This window comes from Schistocerca cancellata, chromosome 4, assembly GCF_023864275.1.
Source record: "Schistocerca cancellata isolate TAMUIC-IGC-003103 chromosome 4, iqSchCanc2.1, whole genome shotgun sequence".
NCBI lineage: Eukaryota > Metazoa > Arthropoda > Insecta > Orthoptera > Acrididae > Schistocerca > Schistocerca cancellata.
Genome location: NC_064629.1, coordinates 847469970 through 847483400, shown reverse-complemented (window position 1 = coordinate 847483400; position 13431 = coordinate 847469970). Strand labels below are relative to the sequence as shown.

The 13431-nt window shown below is 42.0% G+C and overlaps 1 protein-coding gene across 1 annotated transcript in view; it reads right to left on the bottom strand.

Moving 5' to 3' along the window:
• LOC126184957 (pleckstrin homology domain-containing family G member 7-like) overlaps positions 1-13431 on the bottom strand; it is a 196878-nt gene that overhangs the window by 141858 nt on the left and 41589 nt on the right. The window contains exon 3 of the mRNA XM_049927632.1: positions 11840-11944. Coding sequence (XP_049783589.1) covers positions 11840-11944 — 105 coding nt within the window. The remainder of the gene's footprint in view (positions 1-11839; positions 11945-13431) is intronic.

Here is a 13431-nt window from a genome sequence, read left to right as displayed (position 1 = left end):
GGAAGACGTAGTTCCACTGAACCTCGGGTATACTGTTCCAACGCCCACACAGCATGGCAAAATTCCATAGGCACTAAATGGAAAAATATTGCGACACTAAGAAGAATTAAAGTGCCGATACGTCAAGAGCCATAGCTGTGGTTGTATGTGCGCTCTGTGCCTCGCCATCTCGCCGCCCGCCAACCGCCGCATCGATAAAAGCAGGTTGAACCTTTTAGTACTGTATTCGTATGGACCATAGAGTGAACTGTTCAATAATAACCTAAATTTTACCAGAACCCTCCCCTCATTTAATTATCCTCACAACTAACCTAGACAGGGTCCTTTCCAAATGTTGTGCAATCCGAGTGTCCCGAAATGAAAAATTAAATTTTGTGTTAATAATAATTACTTGCAGACCTAGTTATGTCAGAATGGTGTTTAAAGAACTGTTTTGTTAATGAACCAGTAAATGAATAACGAAGGTCTAACGAAGTTGAAAGATAACTTTAATATTGATATAGTAATGAAGTTTAATTATTTAGAGACAGATATAAAGGTAACTAAATGAGAAGTAAATAAGATAAAAAGAGTAGTAACTCATATACTGGAAATCTTGAACGCATGATAATTTCAGTAATCCATTTTTTTAATATAGTGATCATAACAGTTTCAGGGTTCCCCCTCCCCCCCCCCCTTTTATTCATTTGAATTCTGAAGTGTTCCACATTGGTTTGACCAGCAAAAGTTAAAGTCAATATATAAGTCAGAGTTTTCAGTGTTTTATCTTTATCAAAATTGACATTTTGTGTGTGTCACGAAAGTGCTATTGCTAGAGTAACCTATGCCCGATTTTAATCAGATCAGTAGACAGTACGAAGTTTTGTAGTATACATTATAGTGTAGTGTTATGTATTCATGGTTTTTCCCTATCAGGACAGAACGTGAAACTATCAGTTCAATAGATTTTCTGGTTCTAAAATTCTACTATATTATGCAGTATTACTACTTGTTGTTTTGCATGAATATACACCAACTTGTACAGGGAAGAAACTCAGTTAATGCCTAATTAGGCTGGCGACCGTATTATTATTAAATTGGTAGCATCTTCAGTGTTGCTTTTGGTCCATCCTGACGTGTAGTTGCATTTTGAACTTACTTGACGGATCATTGTTATTACAGAGTGGGTGTGAGTCTGATTTGCCACCATTCAGGTACACGCGGTCGATATCTATATGAAAATCCTGTCTCGTAAGGTGAACCCCGCTCACTTACCATAGTACAGGCTTTAATGAGTATTGCCCCACGCGCACGTTACAAAGTGCCAGTCTTATTTCTGTGCCTCAGTCCTCGACGATTCTTTAAGTCTGGAATGACATGCTCCCTATTCCGACGACATAGGACAGTTTGCAGTTTCAGCGACCTACGTTAGACTGTTGCTAGAACGTCCATTTGATGTTATATGTTGTATTTTACAACTGTGAATGTAACTGCTATAAGTACTCATAAATGAAGAAAGCGATCAAAAGAGCCAAGAGTTTGACGAATAATGAAGCTTCAACAAAGACAGCAACCAGTCCTTACACAATGTGCTTTCAACTGCATAAAAATAAATTCATACTCTGTAAGTGTCAATATCTTTGCGGCCAAGGAACCAGCCTGTCCGTTCCAGTCCAGTATTACTTATTTACTGAGTATAATGAACGACGATATGTCCGGTAACTTGACTATATGAGAAGAATAATTATCGATTAATTACCAGCCAGCCACTCTACAACGATTCTGGTAAAATTTAATGTAGAAAGATAGGATGATATTCTATACTGAGCGTGTCAGCTAGAATGTAACGCACAACACGATAGTTCTGTACAACGCCAGTCCATACGTTTGCCACAATTATTTTTGGTGTCTCACTAGATTTGTTTTAACTTGAAAGTCTTATACGTGGCCGTTGCTGATACTGAAATAATACCCGTCGATAAACAAAACATGCATTGTTAACTCATAGGAGATAAAACTGGTCGGTGGGAAGTCATCATCTGACAAGACTTGCGCGTTCTGCAGCTTGAATACTGCAATGCTGCGATGGGAGGAGTTTGATGTCTAGACTATGGATCGCTTTCTGGTGTTATATTTGACTCCCACAGCCTCTGACACGGAAAGTCACAACGAAAGGTCTATATACTACGAGACCAAACAAGTTCACGTCGAGGCGGTCACAGCACCCCTGTTTCAGTATACTGTCGCGAAGCCCTTGAAGCACGTCACCTCTTGGCTGGAGACTGTCCTTTGTATAACAACCTTTAGAATCTCGACAACAGCTTATTACCTCCTCATACATGAGATTAACGTCAGCACACTCGGCGAAACCTTACTTAGTAATTACGAAAGTTTTACACAAAGGAATTTCATATAAATGCAAGAAAAAAAAAACACAATCACTCTTCGGAGAGTTAAACTCTTCATTGTCTGGTAGTGAGGTATACGTGTGATGACAAGCTGATTCTAGCGAACTGTTGGTTCAAATGGCTCTGAGCACTATGGGACTTAGCTGCTGAGGTCATCAGTCCCCTAGAACTTAGAACTACTTAAATGTAACTAACCTAAGGACATCACACACATCCATGCCCGAGGTAGGATTCGAACCTGCGACCGTAGCGGTCACGCGGTTCCAGACTGTAGCGCCTAGAACCGCTCGGCCACTCCGGCCTGCTCTAGCGAACTATACTTACATGTACGTGTTCAAGGTGAGAAGATCTACCAGCGCACGTCATGATTGTACGTAGCATTCAAAATCTTACCATGTAACCGCTGAACTTTTATGAAAGAATGCTGCTAGTGCCTGTCACCTTTTAAACGACGCTATTGCTTGTTTTCTTTTCCCATTTTTCCATTACGTTGTTTGAATTCAGCAGGGTTGGTAGGCTCCATCCACAGAACTACAGTGTGTTATGTGAACACTGCTGGATTGATAGGGACGCAAATAGGTTAAATTTAAGATTTTCTATCGTATCAACTTCATTGTTTTTCCTCGGATGATTTATGATTTCTGGGTTAGAGTTTTCTTTCGTGTGATTATATAGATTTGTATTCTGAGCGACTACTTGGTGTGCGCCGATGCTACGAGCTACAATGGCCGCGGTAGACAGGCTAGACTGTGTTTACGTCACTGTTTAGTTGTTTTATTCATGTATCTGTTCGTCTACCAAACAAAACACATCACACAAGATCTCTCCAGCAGACACACCGAAATAGTTTTCACCAACCATTCAAAACTGGCATCACAGCGAACAGAAGCAAAACGATGAACAAGTGAGTGACGAAAATTACACAATTCCTCTCTCTCTCTCTATGACTATGTCAACATAAGTGTTTCCTCAAATACTGTTTTGTATAAAATATGTGAGAAGACAGGTGCCAGTGAAGTACATAAAAAAGTTTGGAAAACAGTTTATACAATAGCAATAGAAAACATACTAAAAATTAAAAACTTGACGGAAAACGTAAGTACAGTACCATACAAACCACTATTCATGAAAAGGTGTTTCAAAAATAAGCAGTTTTCTTCACAACAACTTCGCAGATGACATGGTGTCAGAACAAAATAAACGCTTAAAGACAAACGGAAATGCGTTGCTACTCCTCTATAGACAGGATGACTTTTTGATACCCAAGGAAAAGTTGCCAGCAGACAATATAGATGATTTTCAAACGAAAATTCCTATTTCATGTTTTAGTTTGGCCATCGGTGTAATTAGTATGTAACGTCAAATTTCTTGCTGTAGGAACGGCCTCTGTGCCCGGAACAGGCAGCCACGCGCAAATACTGGAATAAGTAGCGGACTGGTTAGCTCATGTCGGAAGTATGAGGATGATACGTACTTCACGTTGACTGTAGGTTAGATGAGGGAGAACAGTCCAATGAAGTTTTGTGAGCTTCTCTCTGGTGCCTTCCGTTGTTATGGAGAAGGCATTTTTATGGCTACGAAAACGCTGAAGTCCGCACGTTTCAACATTGCAACAGTTACAGCAGTGTGCGGCTGGCCGGCATCCGGGAGATCGGACAGGTTTGCGCGACCTTGCAGCGATGATGACAGACGCCTCGTCCAACGGCTCACCGTGGTTTTGTTCACTGACAAATCCTCGTCGACGTTCTGCAAGCGCCTACGAATAACTGCGATGCTCTGGTTTTCCGCCAAAAGAAACTCAGTGACAGCCCTCTGCCTGGAACGCACTTCCGTTACAGACGCCATTTTGAAGGCCACGTATAGCGACGTCACCTATCGCAACTTCATGGAACTATAGGAGCTGAAGCGGGGATATCCCATGAAGTCGCACAACAACTTCCGCATATTTTTAACCAGGGCGAGAAAAAAAAATTATTTCATTACTTATTGGACGCTCTTCGTGTGATGAAGTACTGTCTTGAAAAAGCAGCACAAATGTTCAGTCTGATCTTTATAGGATTTAAAAGTGGTCTAGAGATTGGCAATTTGTGTTAATGTTCTGAAATTTTAAAATTCTGCGCTTCATGAACTAAAAAAAAAAAACGCAGTGTTCTACGATTACAGTTTTATTATTTCATTCATTCTAACTCATTTTTTGCGAAGCCTACACGTGTGTTATTCATGACGTAAACAATGAAACACTGCATCAGTTACGTGTTTTTTATCCTTTTAACACAACGATTTTTGAGGATTAATTGTAATTGTTCAAAATGGTTCAAATGGCTCTGAGCACTATGGGACTTAACAGCTGAGGTCATCAGTCCCCTAGAACTTAGAACTACTTAAATCTAACTAACCTAAGGACATCACACACATCCATGCCCGAGGCAGGATTCGAACCTGCGACCGTAGCGGTCGCGCGGTTCCAGACTGAGGCGTCTAGAACCGCACGGCAATTGTAATTGTCATGTGCATTTGTCTACATAAGTATTTTGCGTGATATTGGCATGTTTATTTGTCTGCATCTCTTGCACTGTGGTCGTCTTTTTGAGGATATATTGCAGTCGGAAAATCAGACAAAATATATCTTGTGGTGTTTTTTTCTATGCTAATGTTACATATAATATTTATGACCGTTTATTTTCAGTTGCTATGTCTCCTCCATTACGCAAAATATCATCCACGCACAAGCCATAACTCACACCGCACGTTTCTGAAATAAAAATATGTTACAGAAATATTATGAAAGTATGGTTTCACAAAGACTTTGGACACACAGGTGTTACATTTTCTGTGGATTTTATTACTTGCTTAACGTTGTCAATTATAAATTTGTTGCACCATTACTCACTTTTAAATGATTGATTATGCTTTATATTCTGTTTTGTTGTATATATTGAGCAGAGTCTATGAAGAAATCAGCATGTTTAGGGAATTTGCTACAGTTATTATGTATAGGAGAAACAAAAGTGTGTCATTGAGAATTTTCCCCCGTTGCTTTTTGTGGGGTACATAAATTTCCAACTCCTGTATTAAATCCAATGTATGTGATCTCTAGAAGTGGAGGAGTATCCAGTTAATCAGTGTCAAGTGTGTTTTACATGTGTTGCTATTACTGATTTCGTGAACTGGTTATGCGTGTAAGTGTTCAGTGTATCTATTATGAAAGTTCCTGCCAGTGTGGCCTATGCAGTAGCTTCACCAAGTTTTACATATGACGTTATATGTTTTGTATAAACAGACGAAAATACTATTTCTAACATTAGCATGTAAAAAACGTTCCCAAGATTTATTTTATCCGATTTTCCGTTTGCAGTATAACCTCGAAAAAGGTTTTTTTAAAAATAACTTTCTCAAAAGCCGTCAATACTGTTTCTTTGAATTCAACCCGCATCTGGTCTGTGTTTACATAGTTAGTTTGAAAAGAGTGGATACTGCCTCTTGCGGTAGGCGTCAAGTAATTTTTTTTCTTGTTTTTTAAGTATAAACATTCTGCGGGTATGTTTGGTGGATTTAGATGTTACAGTATTAAGTCTCGCTTCAACGATATTGCGATCACTAAACCCTGTATCTGTCATAATGCCTCCTATTGTTCAGTATTATTTGTTGGTGAGAAGACACGTATGTTTTCGCTACCATTTACACTTTGAGTGAGCTCCTGAAATAATTACTTAAAATAATTTTTGGAGAACGCATTTATTACAATTTCGGACGATTTTTTATGCCCACCACTTACGTCAAACAAGTATTTTCGTCAATGTATCGAGAGTTGATTGAAGTGTGGATGGGGTACCTAACTGAAATGAGACTCAAGTTTTCTTTGAACCTTTCAGTAACTGTAACATCTGAATGGGAGGGTTGGTGAAGGAACCAATTATTAATTTATTCTGGTTGTCAGTTATCACCTCTAGCCATACTAACTGACATGAAGTATCTACTTCGGTTTCACTACAAGATACGCAACTTCTAACAGCAACAAACACTCCACGACGAACTTTATTTAATCTATCCTTTCTGAACATCGTTAGGGTCTTTGTAAGAATTTCGGTTGAACTTACCTCAGGCTTTAGCCAGATTTCCGTACCTACAACGATTTGAGCTTCAGTGCTTTCTATTAGATCTTGGAGGTGTGGTTCTTTCCCATCATAGCTACAACAGTTTACGACTATAACACCGATTATTCCTAGGTCTACCCTCGTTCTTTGTCTAACCTACGCCCTTTGAGACTGAAGACTTTTTTGTATCTCCCAGAGACCCTCTAATCTAAAAAACCGCCCAGTATACTCCACGTAGCCTGAACTACCCTTTTAGCCACCTCCTGAGTGTAATGGGCCCATAATCTAGTAATGGGAACCCAAAACCCCATCGTTGTGTGGCCTACGTCGAGGAATGTGCAGCCTACACAACCGCAGAACTGTCTGAGCTTCTGATTCAGACCCTCCACTCTGCTCTGCACTAAAAGTAAGCAGTCGGTCCTATCGACGATGCTACAGATGATAGGATCTGCATTCACCTCGCAAGCAAGTGACACACTTCACTAGTACCTACAGAACCACCACCTGTAGTTGGTTGCAACTTGTGCCCTTCACGGCATCTGGAGGAAAAGTTCCACATCTGGGATGACCCAACCCCCCTCCCAGTAAGCACACAGAGTGCACACTGGACTTCTTTCCCTGCTTGGCAGCTGTATCCCTAAGGGACCCCATTACATGCCTAACATTGGAGCTCCCAACTACCAGTAATCCCACCTTCTGTGAATGCCCAGGTCTCGCAGGCGGAGAGGCTTATTGTGAACAGAGCGAATGTCTGCATCTGCCTCAGGATCTTTATCAGCTACAGATAGTGCCTGAAACTGTTTGTCCCAAAAACTGGGGAGGTATTTCGATTGGGCCCCAAGAAAATCTCTTTTACCTGCCACATCTTGTAACGACCTCCTATTCGACCACAGGTGAGGGATCACCATCAGTGCAGGAAGTGACTAGGCCTGAAACAGTAATAGATCCATTTGGGGACAAATTTAACGTGCTTGACGTCCCTTGGATCCGCACATCCTGCCTCCCACTGTGATTCCCATTGGCAACAACCTCAAGCTGCGTGACTGAAGTAAGCACTGCCTGGTGCTCTGAGTGAAGGGTGACCATCTCAGCCTGCATCCGAATGTAGCAGTCACAGTCCATATCCTTACTAAAGACGGTTATTAAAACATGGGACTGTATCTACCAAATACACAAAAATGCAAGAAATTTAAAAATTAATCTACAAAGCTCACTAGTTAATCAAAATAAGCTACTTTTAGTACTAAAGTAATATTCAAACGAATGCTATGCTCTCCTCTGGTGCTTCTGAACAGAAGCTGGTCTTTATGGACTAGTTTGGCTGTCCCTACACATATATCTTTAGGGATGAGCTGTGGTTGCTCGTGACAGCTATTTATCCAGTGTTGTCGTTGGCCATATAAAATGTTTATGATTGTGGCTGGCATGTTGTTTCCTTTGTGAGTCTGAGTACCTTATTTTGCAATCGACAAATGCTTCACAGTTTAAATGAACGTTTCAACTGACGACTGGAACTGATGTCGTTGATAACATTCAGGAGGACGACGGTTCAAATCCATTACTGGCCATCCAGATTCAGGTTCTCTGTGATTTCACTAAATCGCTTAAGCCAAATTTCATGACTTTGAAACCACATGTACGATTTCCTTCCCCATCCTTCCCTAATGTGAGTTTGTACTTCGTCACTAATGACGTCGTTGTCCACGAGATATTGAACTCTAATCTTCCTTTTCTTCCATTTATGAAGGCGATCTTTGCTATGTGTGCTTGTTGGAACAGTTTCGGCCAATCTGGAGCTATGACTTTCCAAAGTCTATGACTGCTTGCGATGCTTTCAAGAAGTCCCATTTGAGATTAACACTATGACTACATTTTGTTAAAACGACAAATTCGAATTGCTGTGATCTGTTACTGATACTTACGTTCAGCACTGTCGCTTTCGTATCACAGAACGTAGTCTTATTTAGCTGGCGCCGATAGGCATTCGACATTACAGCAAAAGAAGCCCCTCAGTCGACTAGCGCCCAGCCAGTGATGAGATTTTCTGTCGTCTTAGTAACTGTGTTCATGTGGGATTTCCATCTGTGGCGGTCTCACCTCCATAGATGGGTGCCTCGCTTAATTTTCTGAATTCGGTGGCTAGGCGAGCGGATTGTATATCTACACGGTGACGATAAACCGCTACGGTGTCTTGGGGACCAACATCGTCCAGTGTACGGTGATGGGCTTCGCCCCACAGCTCGACGATAATCGTCTGCAGTTGTCTTGCGCGAATAGGACTATTGTAATGGTTGACGTCTTTCAGCGCAGTAGTAGTGGAATATTTGTCTTCTTTCTCTGCAGCATAGCGCATAAATTGTCCAGGGTGTCCACAGCAAAACCAGATGAATATGTTGCTCTCCATCCTCCATATATCTGTGGGACGATATATTTGGCGATGGAGTCAGTTGTACATACATTGGTCGTATGCTGAGATGTCGTTTCAGGATGGTGGCGTAGGTCCGAATTGGCTGAACCCATTCAAAAAAAATCGTTCAAATGGCTCTGACTTAACAGCTGTGGTCATCAGTCCCCTAGAACTTAGAACTACTTAAACCTAACTAACCTAAGGACATCACACATATCCATGGCCGAGGCAGGATTCGAACCTGCGACCGTAGCAGTCGCGCGGTTCCGGACTGCGCGCCTAGAACCGCGAAACCACCGCGGCCGGCCGAACCCATTCATCACAGGGAATTGGAATGCTGGTGGAGGTTGATGCCAAAGATCGATACACCTCTTCAACAACATTTTTCTTCAATTATTCTTCTGCTAAGTGGGCAAGCTATGCTATTGGGCTTCTCTTCGTTATTCTCGAATCTAGCTGACCTGTTCCTTCCTAGTAAAACTATAGTTTTGCCAAGCACATCACGTAGTTCCACCTGTTGCATCTGGCGTCTCGGTCGAATACTCTCAGCCATTTCGTTGGGTACTGACCAGAGTCTCCGGAAAACGCTGATGGATGCCTCATGTGCCGATGACCCACTGCTAACTTGGAATCGATAGGTCTCGTGAATATGAGCACCTTTAGAACGATGTGCTGCTTGTATTCCGTTTCCTGTCCATGATTGCGACAGTTCTCTGGTGTTCTAATTGGAGCCACAGTGATGTAGATGTTTTGAAACACCTGTCATCGCCAGCAAACAACGACCAGTATCAAGTTCAAATCCGAAAGCAGGGTCAAAGTTATCTTTGCAATATGTTAACGATTTTACACCGTTAAGCGTGTTATGGTTTCAGTCAGAGTATAATTCACAGCTTTTCCATGAGCGCGGCCGGCCGCGGTGGTCTAGCGGTTCTAGGCGCTCAGTCCGGAGCCGTGCGACTGCTACGGTCGCAGGTTCGAATCCTGCCTCGGGCATGGATGTGTGTGATGTCCTTAAGTTAGTTAGGTTTAAGTAGTTCTAAGTTCTAGGGGACTGATGACCATAGATGTTAAGTCCCATAGTGCTCAGAGTCATTTGAACCATTTTTTTTCCATGAGCGCAAAATTTAATGTTAATGAAATAATAATAATCAATAATTGTACTCTCTTGACAGAATACTGAATGACCTAAAAGACATGGTCGTGTGTCAGTGTAATTTCGTATACGTACATACTATCGGCGCATATGTAAATGATAAGAGTTCCAGTTCATAGTGACATGTAGAAAGCCACCAGAGTGTGTTAGTGTGATTCATGTTTATTGTTGTTACCTAGCTTGGTACGGTGTATACGGGGCGTGAACAATGTCAGATGTTGAGTGATCACAATGAAGGATACGGAGATGCTGTGTATTCGTGTGAGACAGCATTATGTGCACATACCAGGTTTCAAATGAGTTTCATTGTGGGTCTCCACGTGACCTGCTGATCAAATCATGCAATGTCCAGATTTGTGGGGCATTCGGATGTGGCAGTGGCCCAGTGTTTTACTGGATGGGAACAAGAGGGGAGTCATACTAGTCGTCAAGGTTCCGGTCGACCACAAGTGACCACCACAAGGGAGGACTGACACTTTGTGTACAAAGCACATCGCAGCCTCTTCACATCAGCGTCTGCCATCCTAGAACAAGTAATGGATTCCCTGCAACACCATTGCAGCGACTGACAGCAGCCGGACTAGGGAATTACCACCCCATGCATAGGCTCCCGGGAACATCACAACACAAACGTCTGCGTTTGGAGTGGTCCCATGACAGGGAAACATGGACTATTAATGAGTGCCTTTGCACTGTGTTCAGCAATGATTCGTGGTTCTGCAGTACCCCACCCCGCATAACCATCGTTGGCAAGTATAGCGGCAGTCTGGCGGGAAGTCTCATTCTACAAATGCTTTGGAAAGGCACAGGGTTGTTACTGCTGACGTCATGGTGTGGGGAGCTATCGGGTATGATTTTGTGTAGTGACCTAGGGAGCTGTGATGGCAAAATGGGCATAATGCGTCCTCATGCTTTACCCCTCATGCTGCAGCATCGTGACGCTAATTTTTCATCGGGACGACGCCCGTCCGCACATGACACGTGTCCATACGAACGGTCTGCATGATGGTGAGGTACTCTCTTGGCCACCAAAATCCAAAGATTTTTCCCAAAATTCAGGATATCAAGGACTTGTTATAATAGTTTTGGGCCAGCTGGTTCAGGAGTGGATAAAACGGTTTAATGACACTCTCCCACACCGAATCCAGGCCTGACTGGGGGCATATCATACTGATAAATGTGCTCATACTGCCAAATTCTTTGTAAATTTGACTGGATTTTGAACCACTGGAATAGCATCACATTGTCTCTCAGCCCTTGAAGTTTCATTTCGTCTCCTCCTCCCCTATTGCGTACTTCACTTTTTTGTCACGCTGTGTATAAGGGAGTCAGGTTTGTACATTTTGAACCTTTCAGAAACCAATAAAATTAACCGCGAAGGGTGTTATGGAGGGAAATCACGAAACCGTAGTTTTAATATCATTGAAGGAGTTGACTTCCAAATGAAAGGTTTTCAGAGCTTCGTGTTGATTTCTCTGCAGCTTGTATTCTTCTTTCCGTTTCCTTTTTTTATCTTTGTGCAAGCTGATAGTAACTAGAAGCAGCATCTTAAGCTTGTACTGCCACGATATTTATGTGAGTAGTTTGGATGTTTGTCAGTTAAACAAAATATGCAATTGTTGTCCTGAAAAGGCAGTGATAATTGAGAAACTTCGTATCTTTCTTTTAAACAACCAAAGTAAGAACAGAATTTTATTATTTCGTAACGGTACCTACATGCGGAATAGCATAAATACACTTAATTTAAGCAAAAAAAAAGAACACAGGTGGAGTTGAAAAATAATAGAAATATTCAAACCTTTTGAAATAACTTGACCAAGACGTCGGTAACAGGCAGGTCACCATTAGGTCCAACGTTTTCCAACATCAAGCTTATGAACTCCTTACAGAATGCGTACGTTACCTGAAACAGAAGTAACAAATTATTATTTTTGAAGGAACACTCCTACGAGAAACTGAGCTGAAAACAGAGGGAACAAACTTTCTCAAGCGTTTCTTACTTTTCAGACGCCGAGACCCAAGACCGAATCGCTTGGTAGATTCCAGACTCTTGTTAACAACACATAAGAATAGTGGTTGCAGGATCTCACCACTGTTCTAGAAATGTAATGTGTCAAGGCTGAGTTAAACCCATATAGGCAGAACTGAGCTGCGTGTATTTGGCGCTCACTGGAATCGGACTACCTGAATTTCAAACGTACCTGAAGATCTTTGTACTGGGAACTATGTTAAGCGATCACATCGCGAGAAGATGCTGTGGTAAAGCCAACACGATCTGCGATTAAACTGAATCATTATTTATGATGAACTCGAACATAAGAACAAATATCTGCATTGAACCCAATTTGACTACAGAGGACGTTGATATTTGTGGCTCATGATTTTGTAGAGAATGGTTTTTCCTTAGGATTTTATCCACTGCTCATGCAGCGATAGTTGCGGACAGAAAGTTTTCTGACATAGCGAAGATATGTGACGGCCGCAGTGAAGGAACAGTGCGAGTCACCTCTTGTTAGCAACAGATCGCTCTTTGATTAGCTGAACGAGGAATGAGCCTACGAAGGCTTAATTTGTAACTGTGACTGTAAAATGTAATGAGCAAACTACATACATTATTTGTATTGAAAACGTACTTAGTCTTTATCGTTGCCTGGATGTGGCTCAGTGACTGAATGATACAGAATCACACTACAAATTCAATGGTTCGGGCTTGAATTCTCTGTCGGCCATGGGATTTTTTGTCAATTATCTCATCTTCCGTCTCTGGCAATGGTCTGTGCACGTGAAAAAAGTCAAGTTGCAAACTTGATTCTGATTACACTTTAAACTGAAGGTCACTTACACTGATGAACCAAAACGTTATGACTACTGCGCATTGCGAGGTTGTATACTGCATGGTGGCACTGAGGTAAATTGACGCCTTAAGAGAAGTGTGCGATCGGAGCACAGACGAATCATTCTAGCGCCGATGTGGCGCAAAAGGGGAAACCCACCGATTTAAGCGATTTTGAGAAAAGCCAAATTGTCGTAGCCCAGTGCCTGGGAGCGAGCATCTCGGAAACGGCAAAGATGGTCGGCTGTTTGCGTGCTACTTGGCTCTGAGCACTATGCGACTTAACTTCTGAGGTCATCAGTCGCCTAGAACTTAGAACTAATTAAACCTAACTAACCTAAGGACATCACACACATCCATGCCCGAGGCAGGATTCGAACCTGCGTGCTACTATCGCGAGCATCTACGAAAAGTGGTTGAAGAATTCTGAAACCACAAGTAGGCGACAAGAAGTTGGACGTCCTTACCTCATCACAGAATATAGGGATCGGAGGGTTGCCCGCTCTCTAAAATAAGATAGGCTGAGGTCTGTGGTAAATCTGGCGACAGAGAACAGT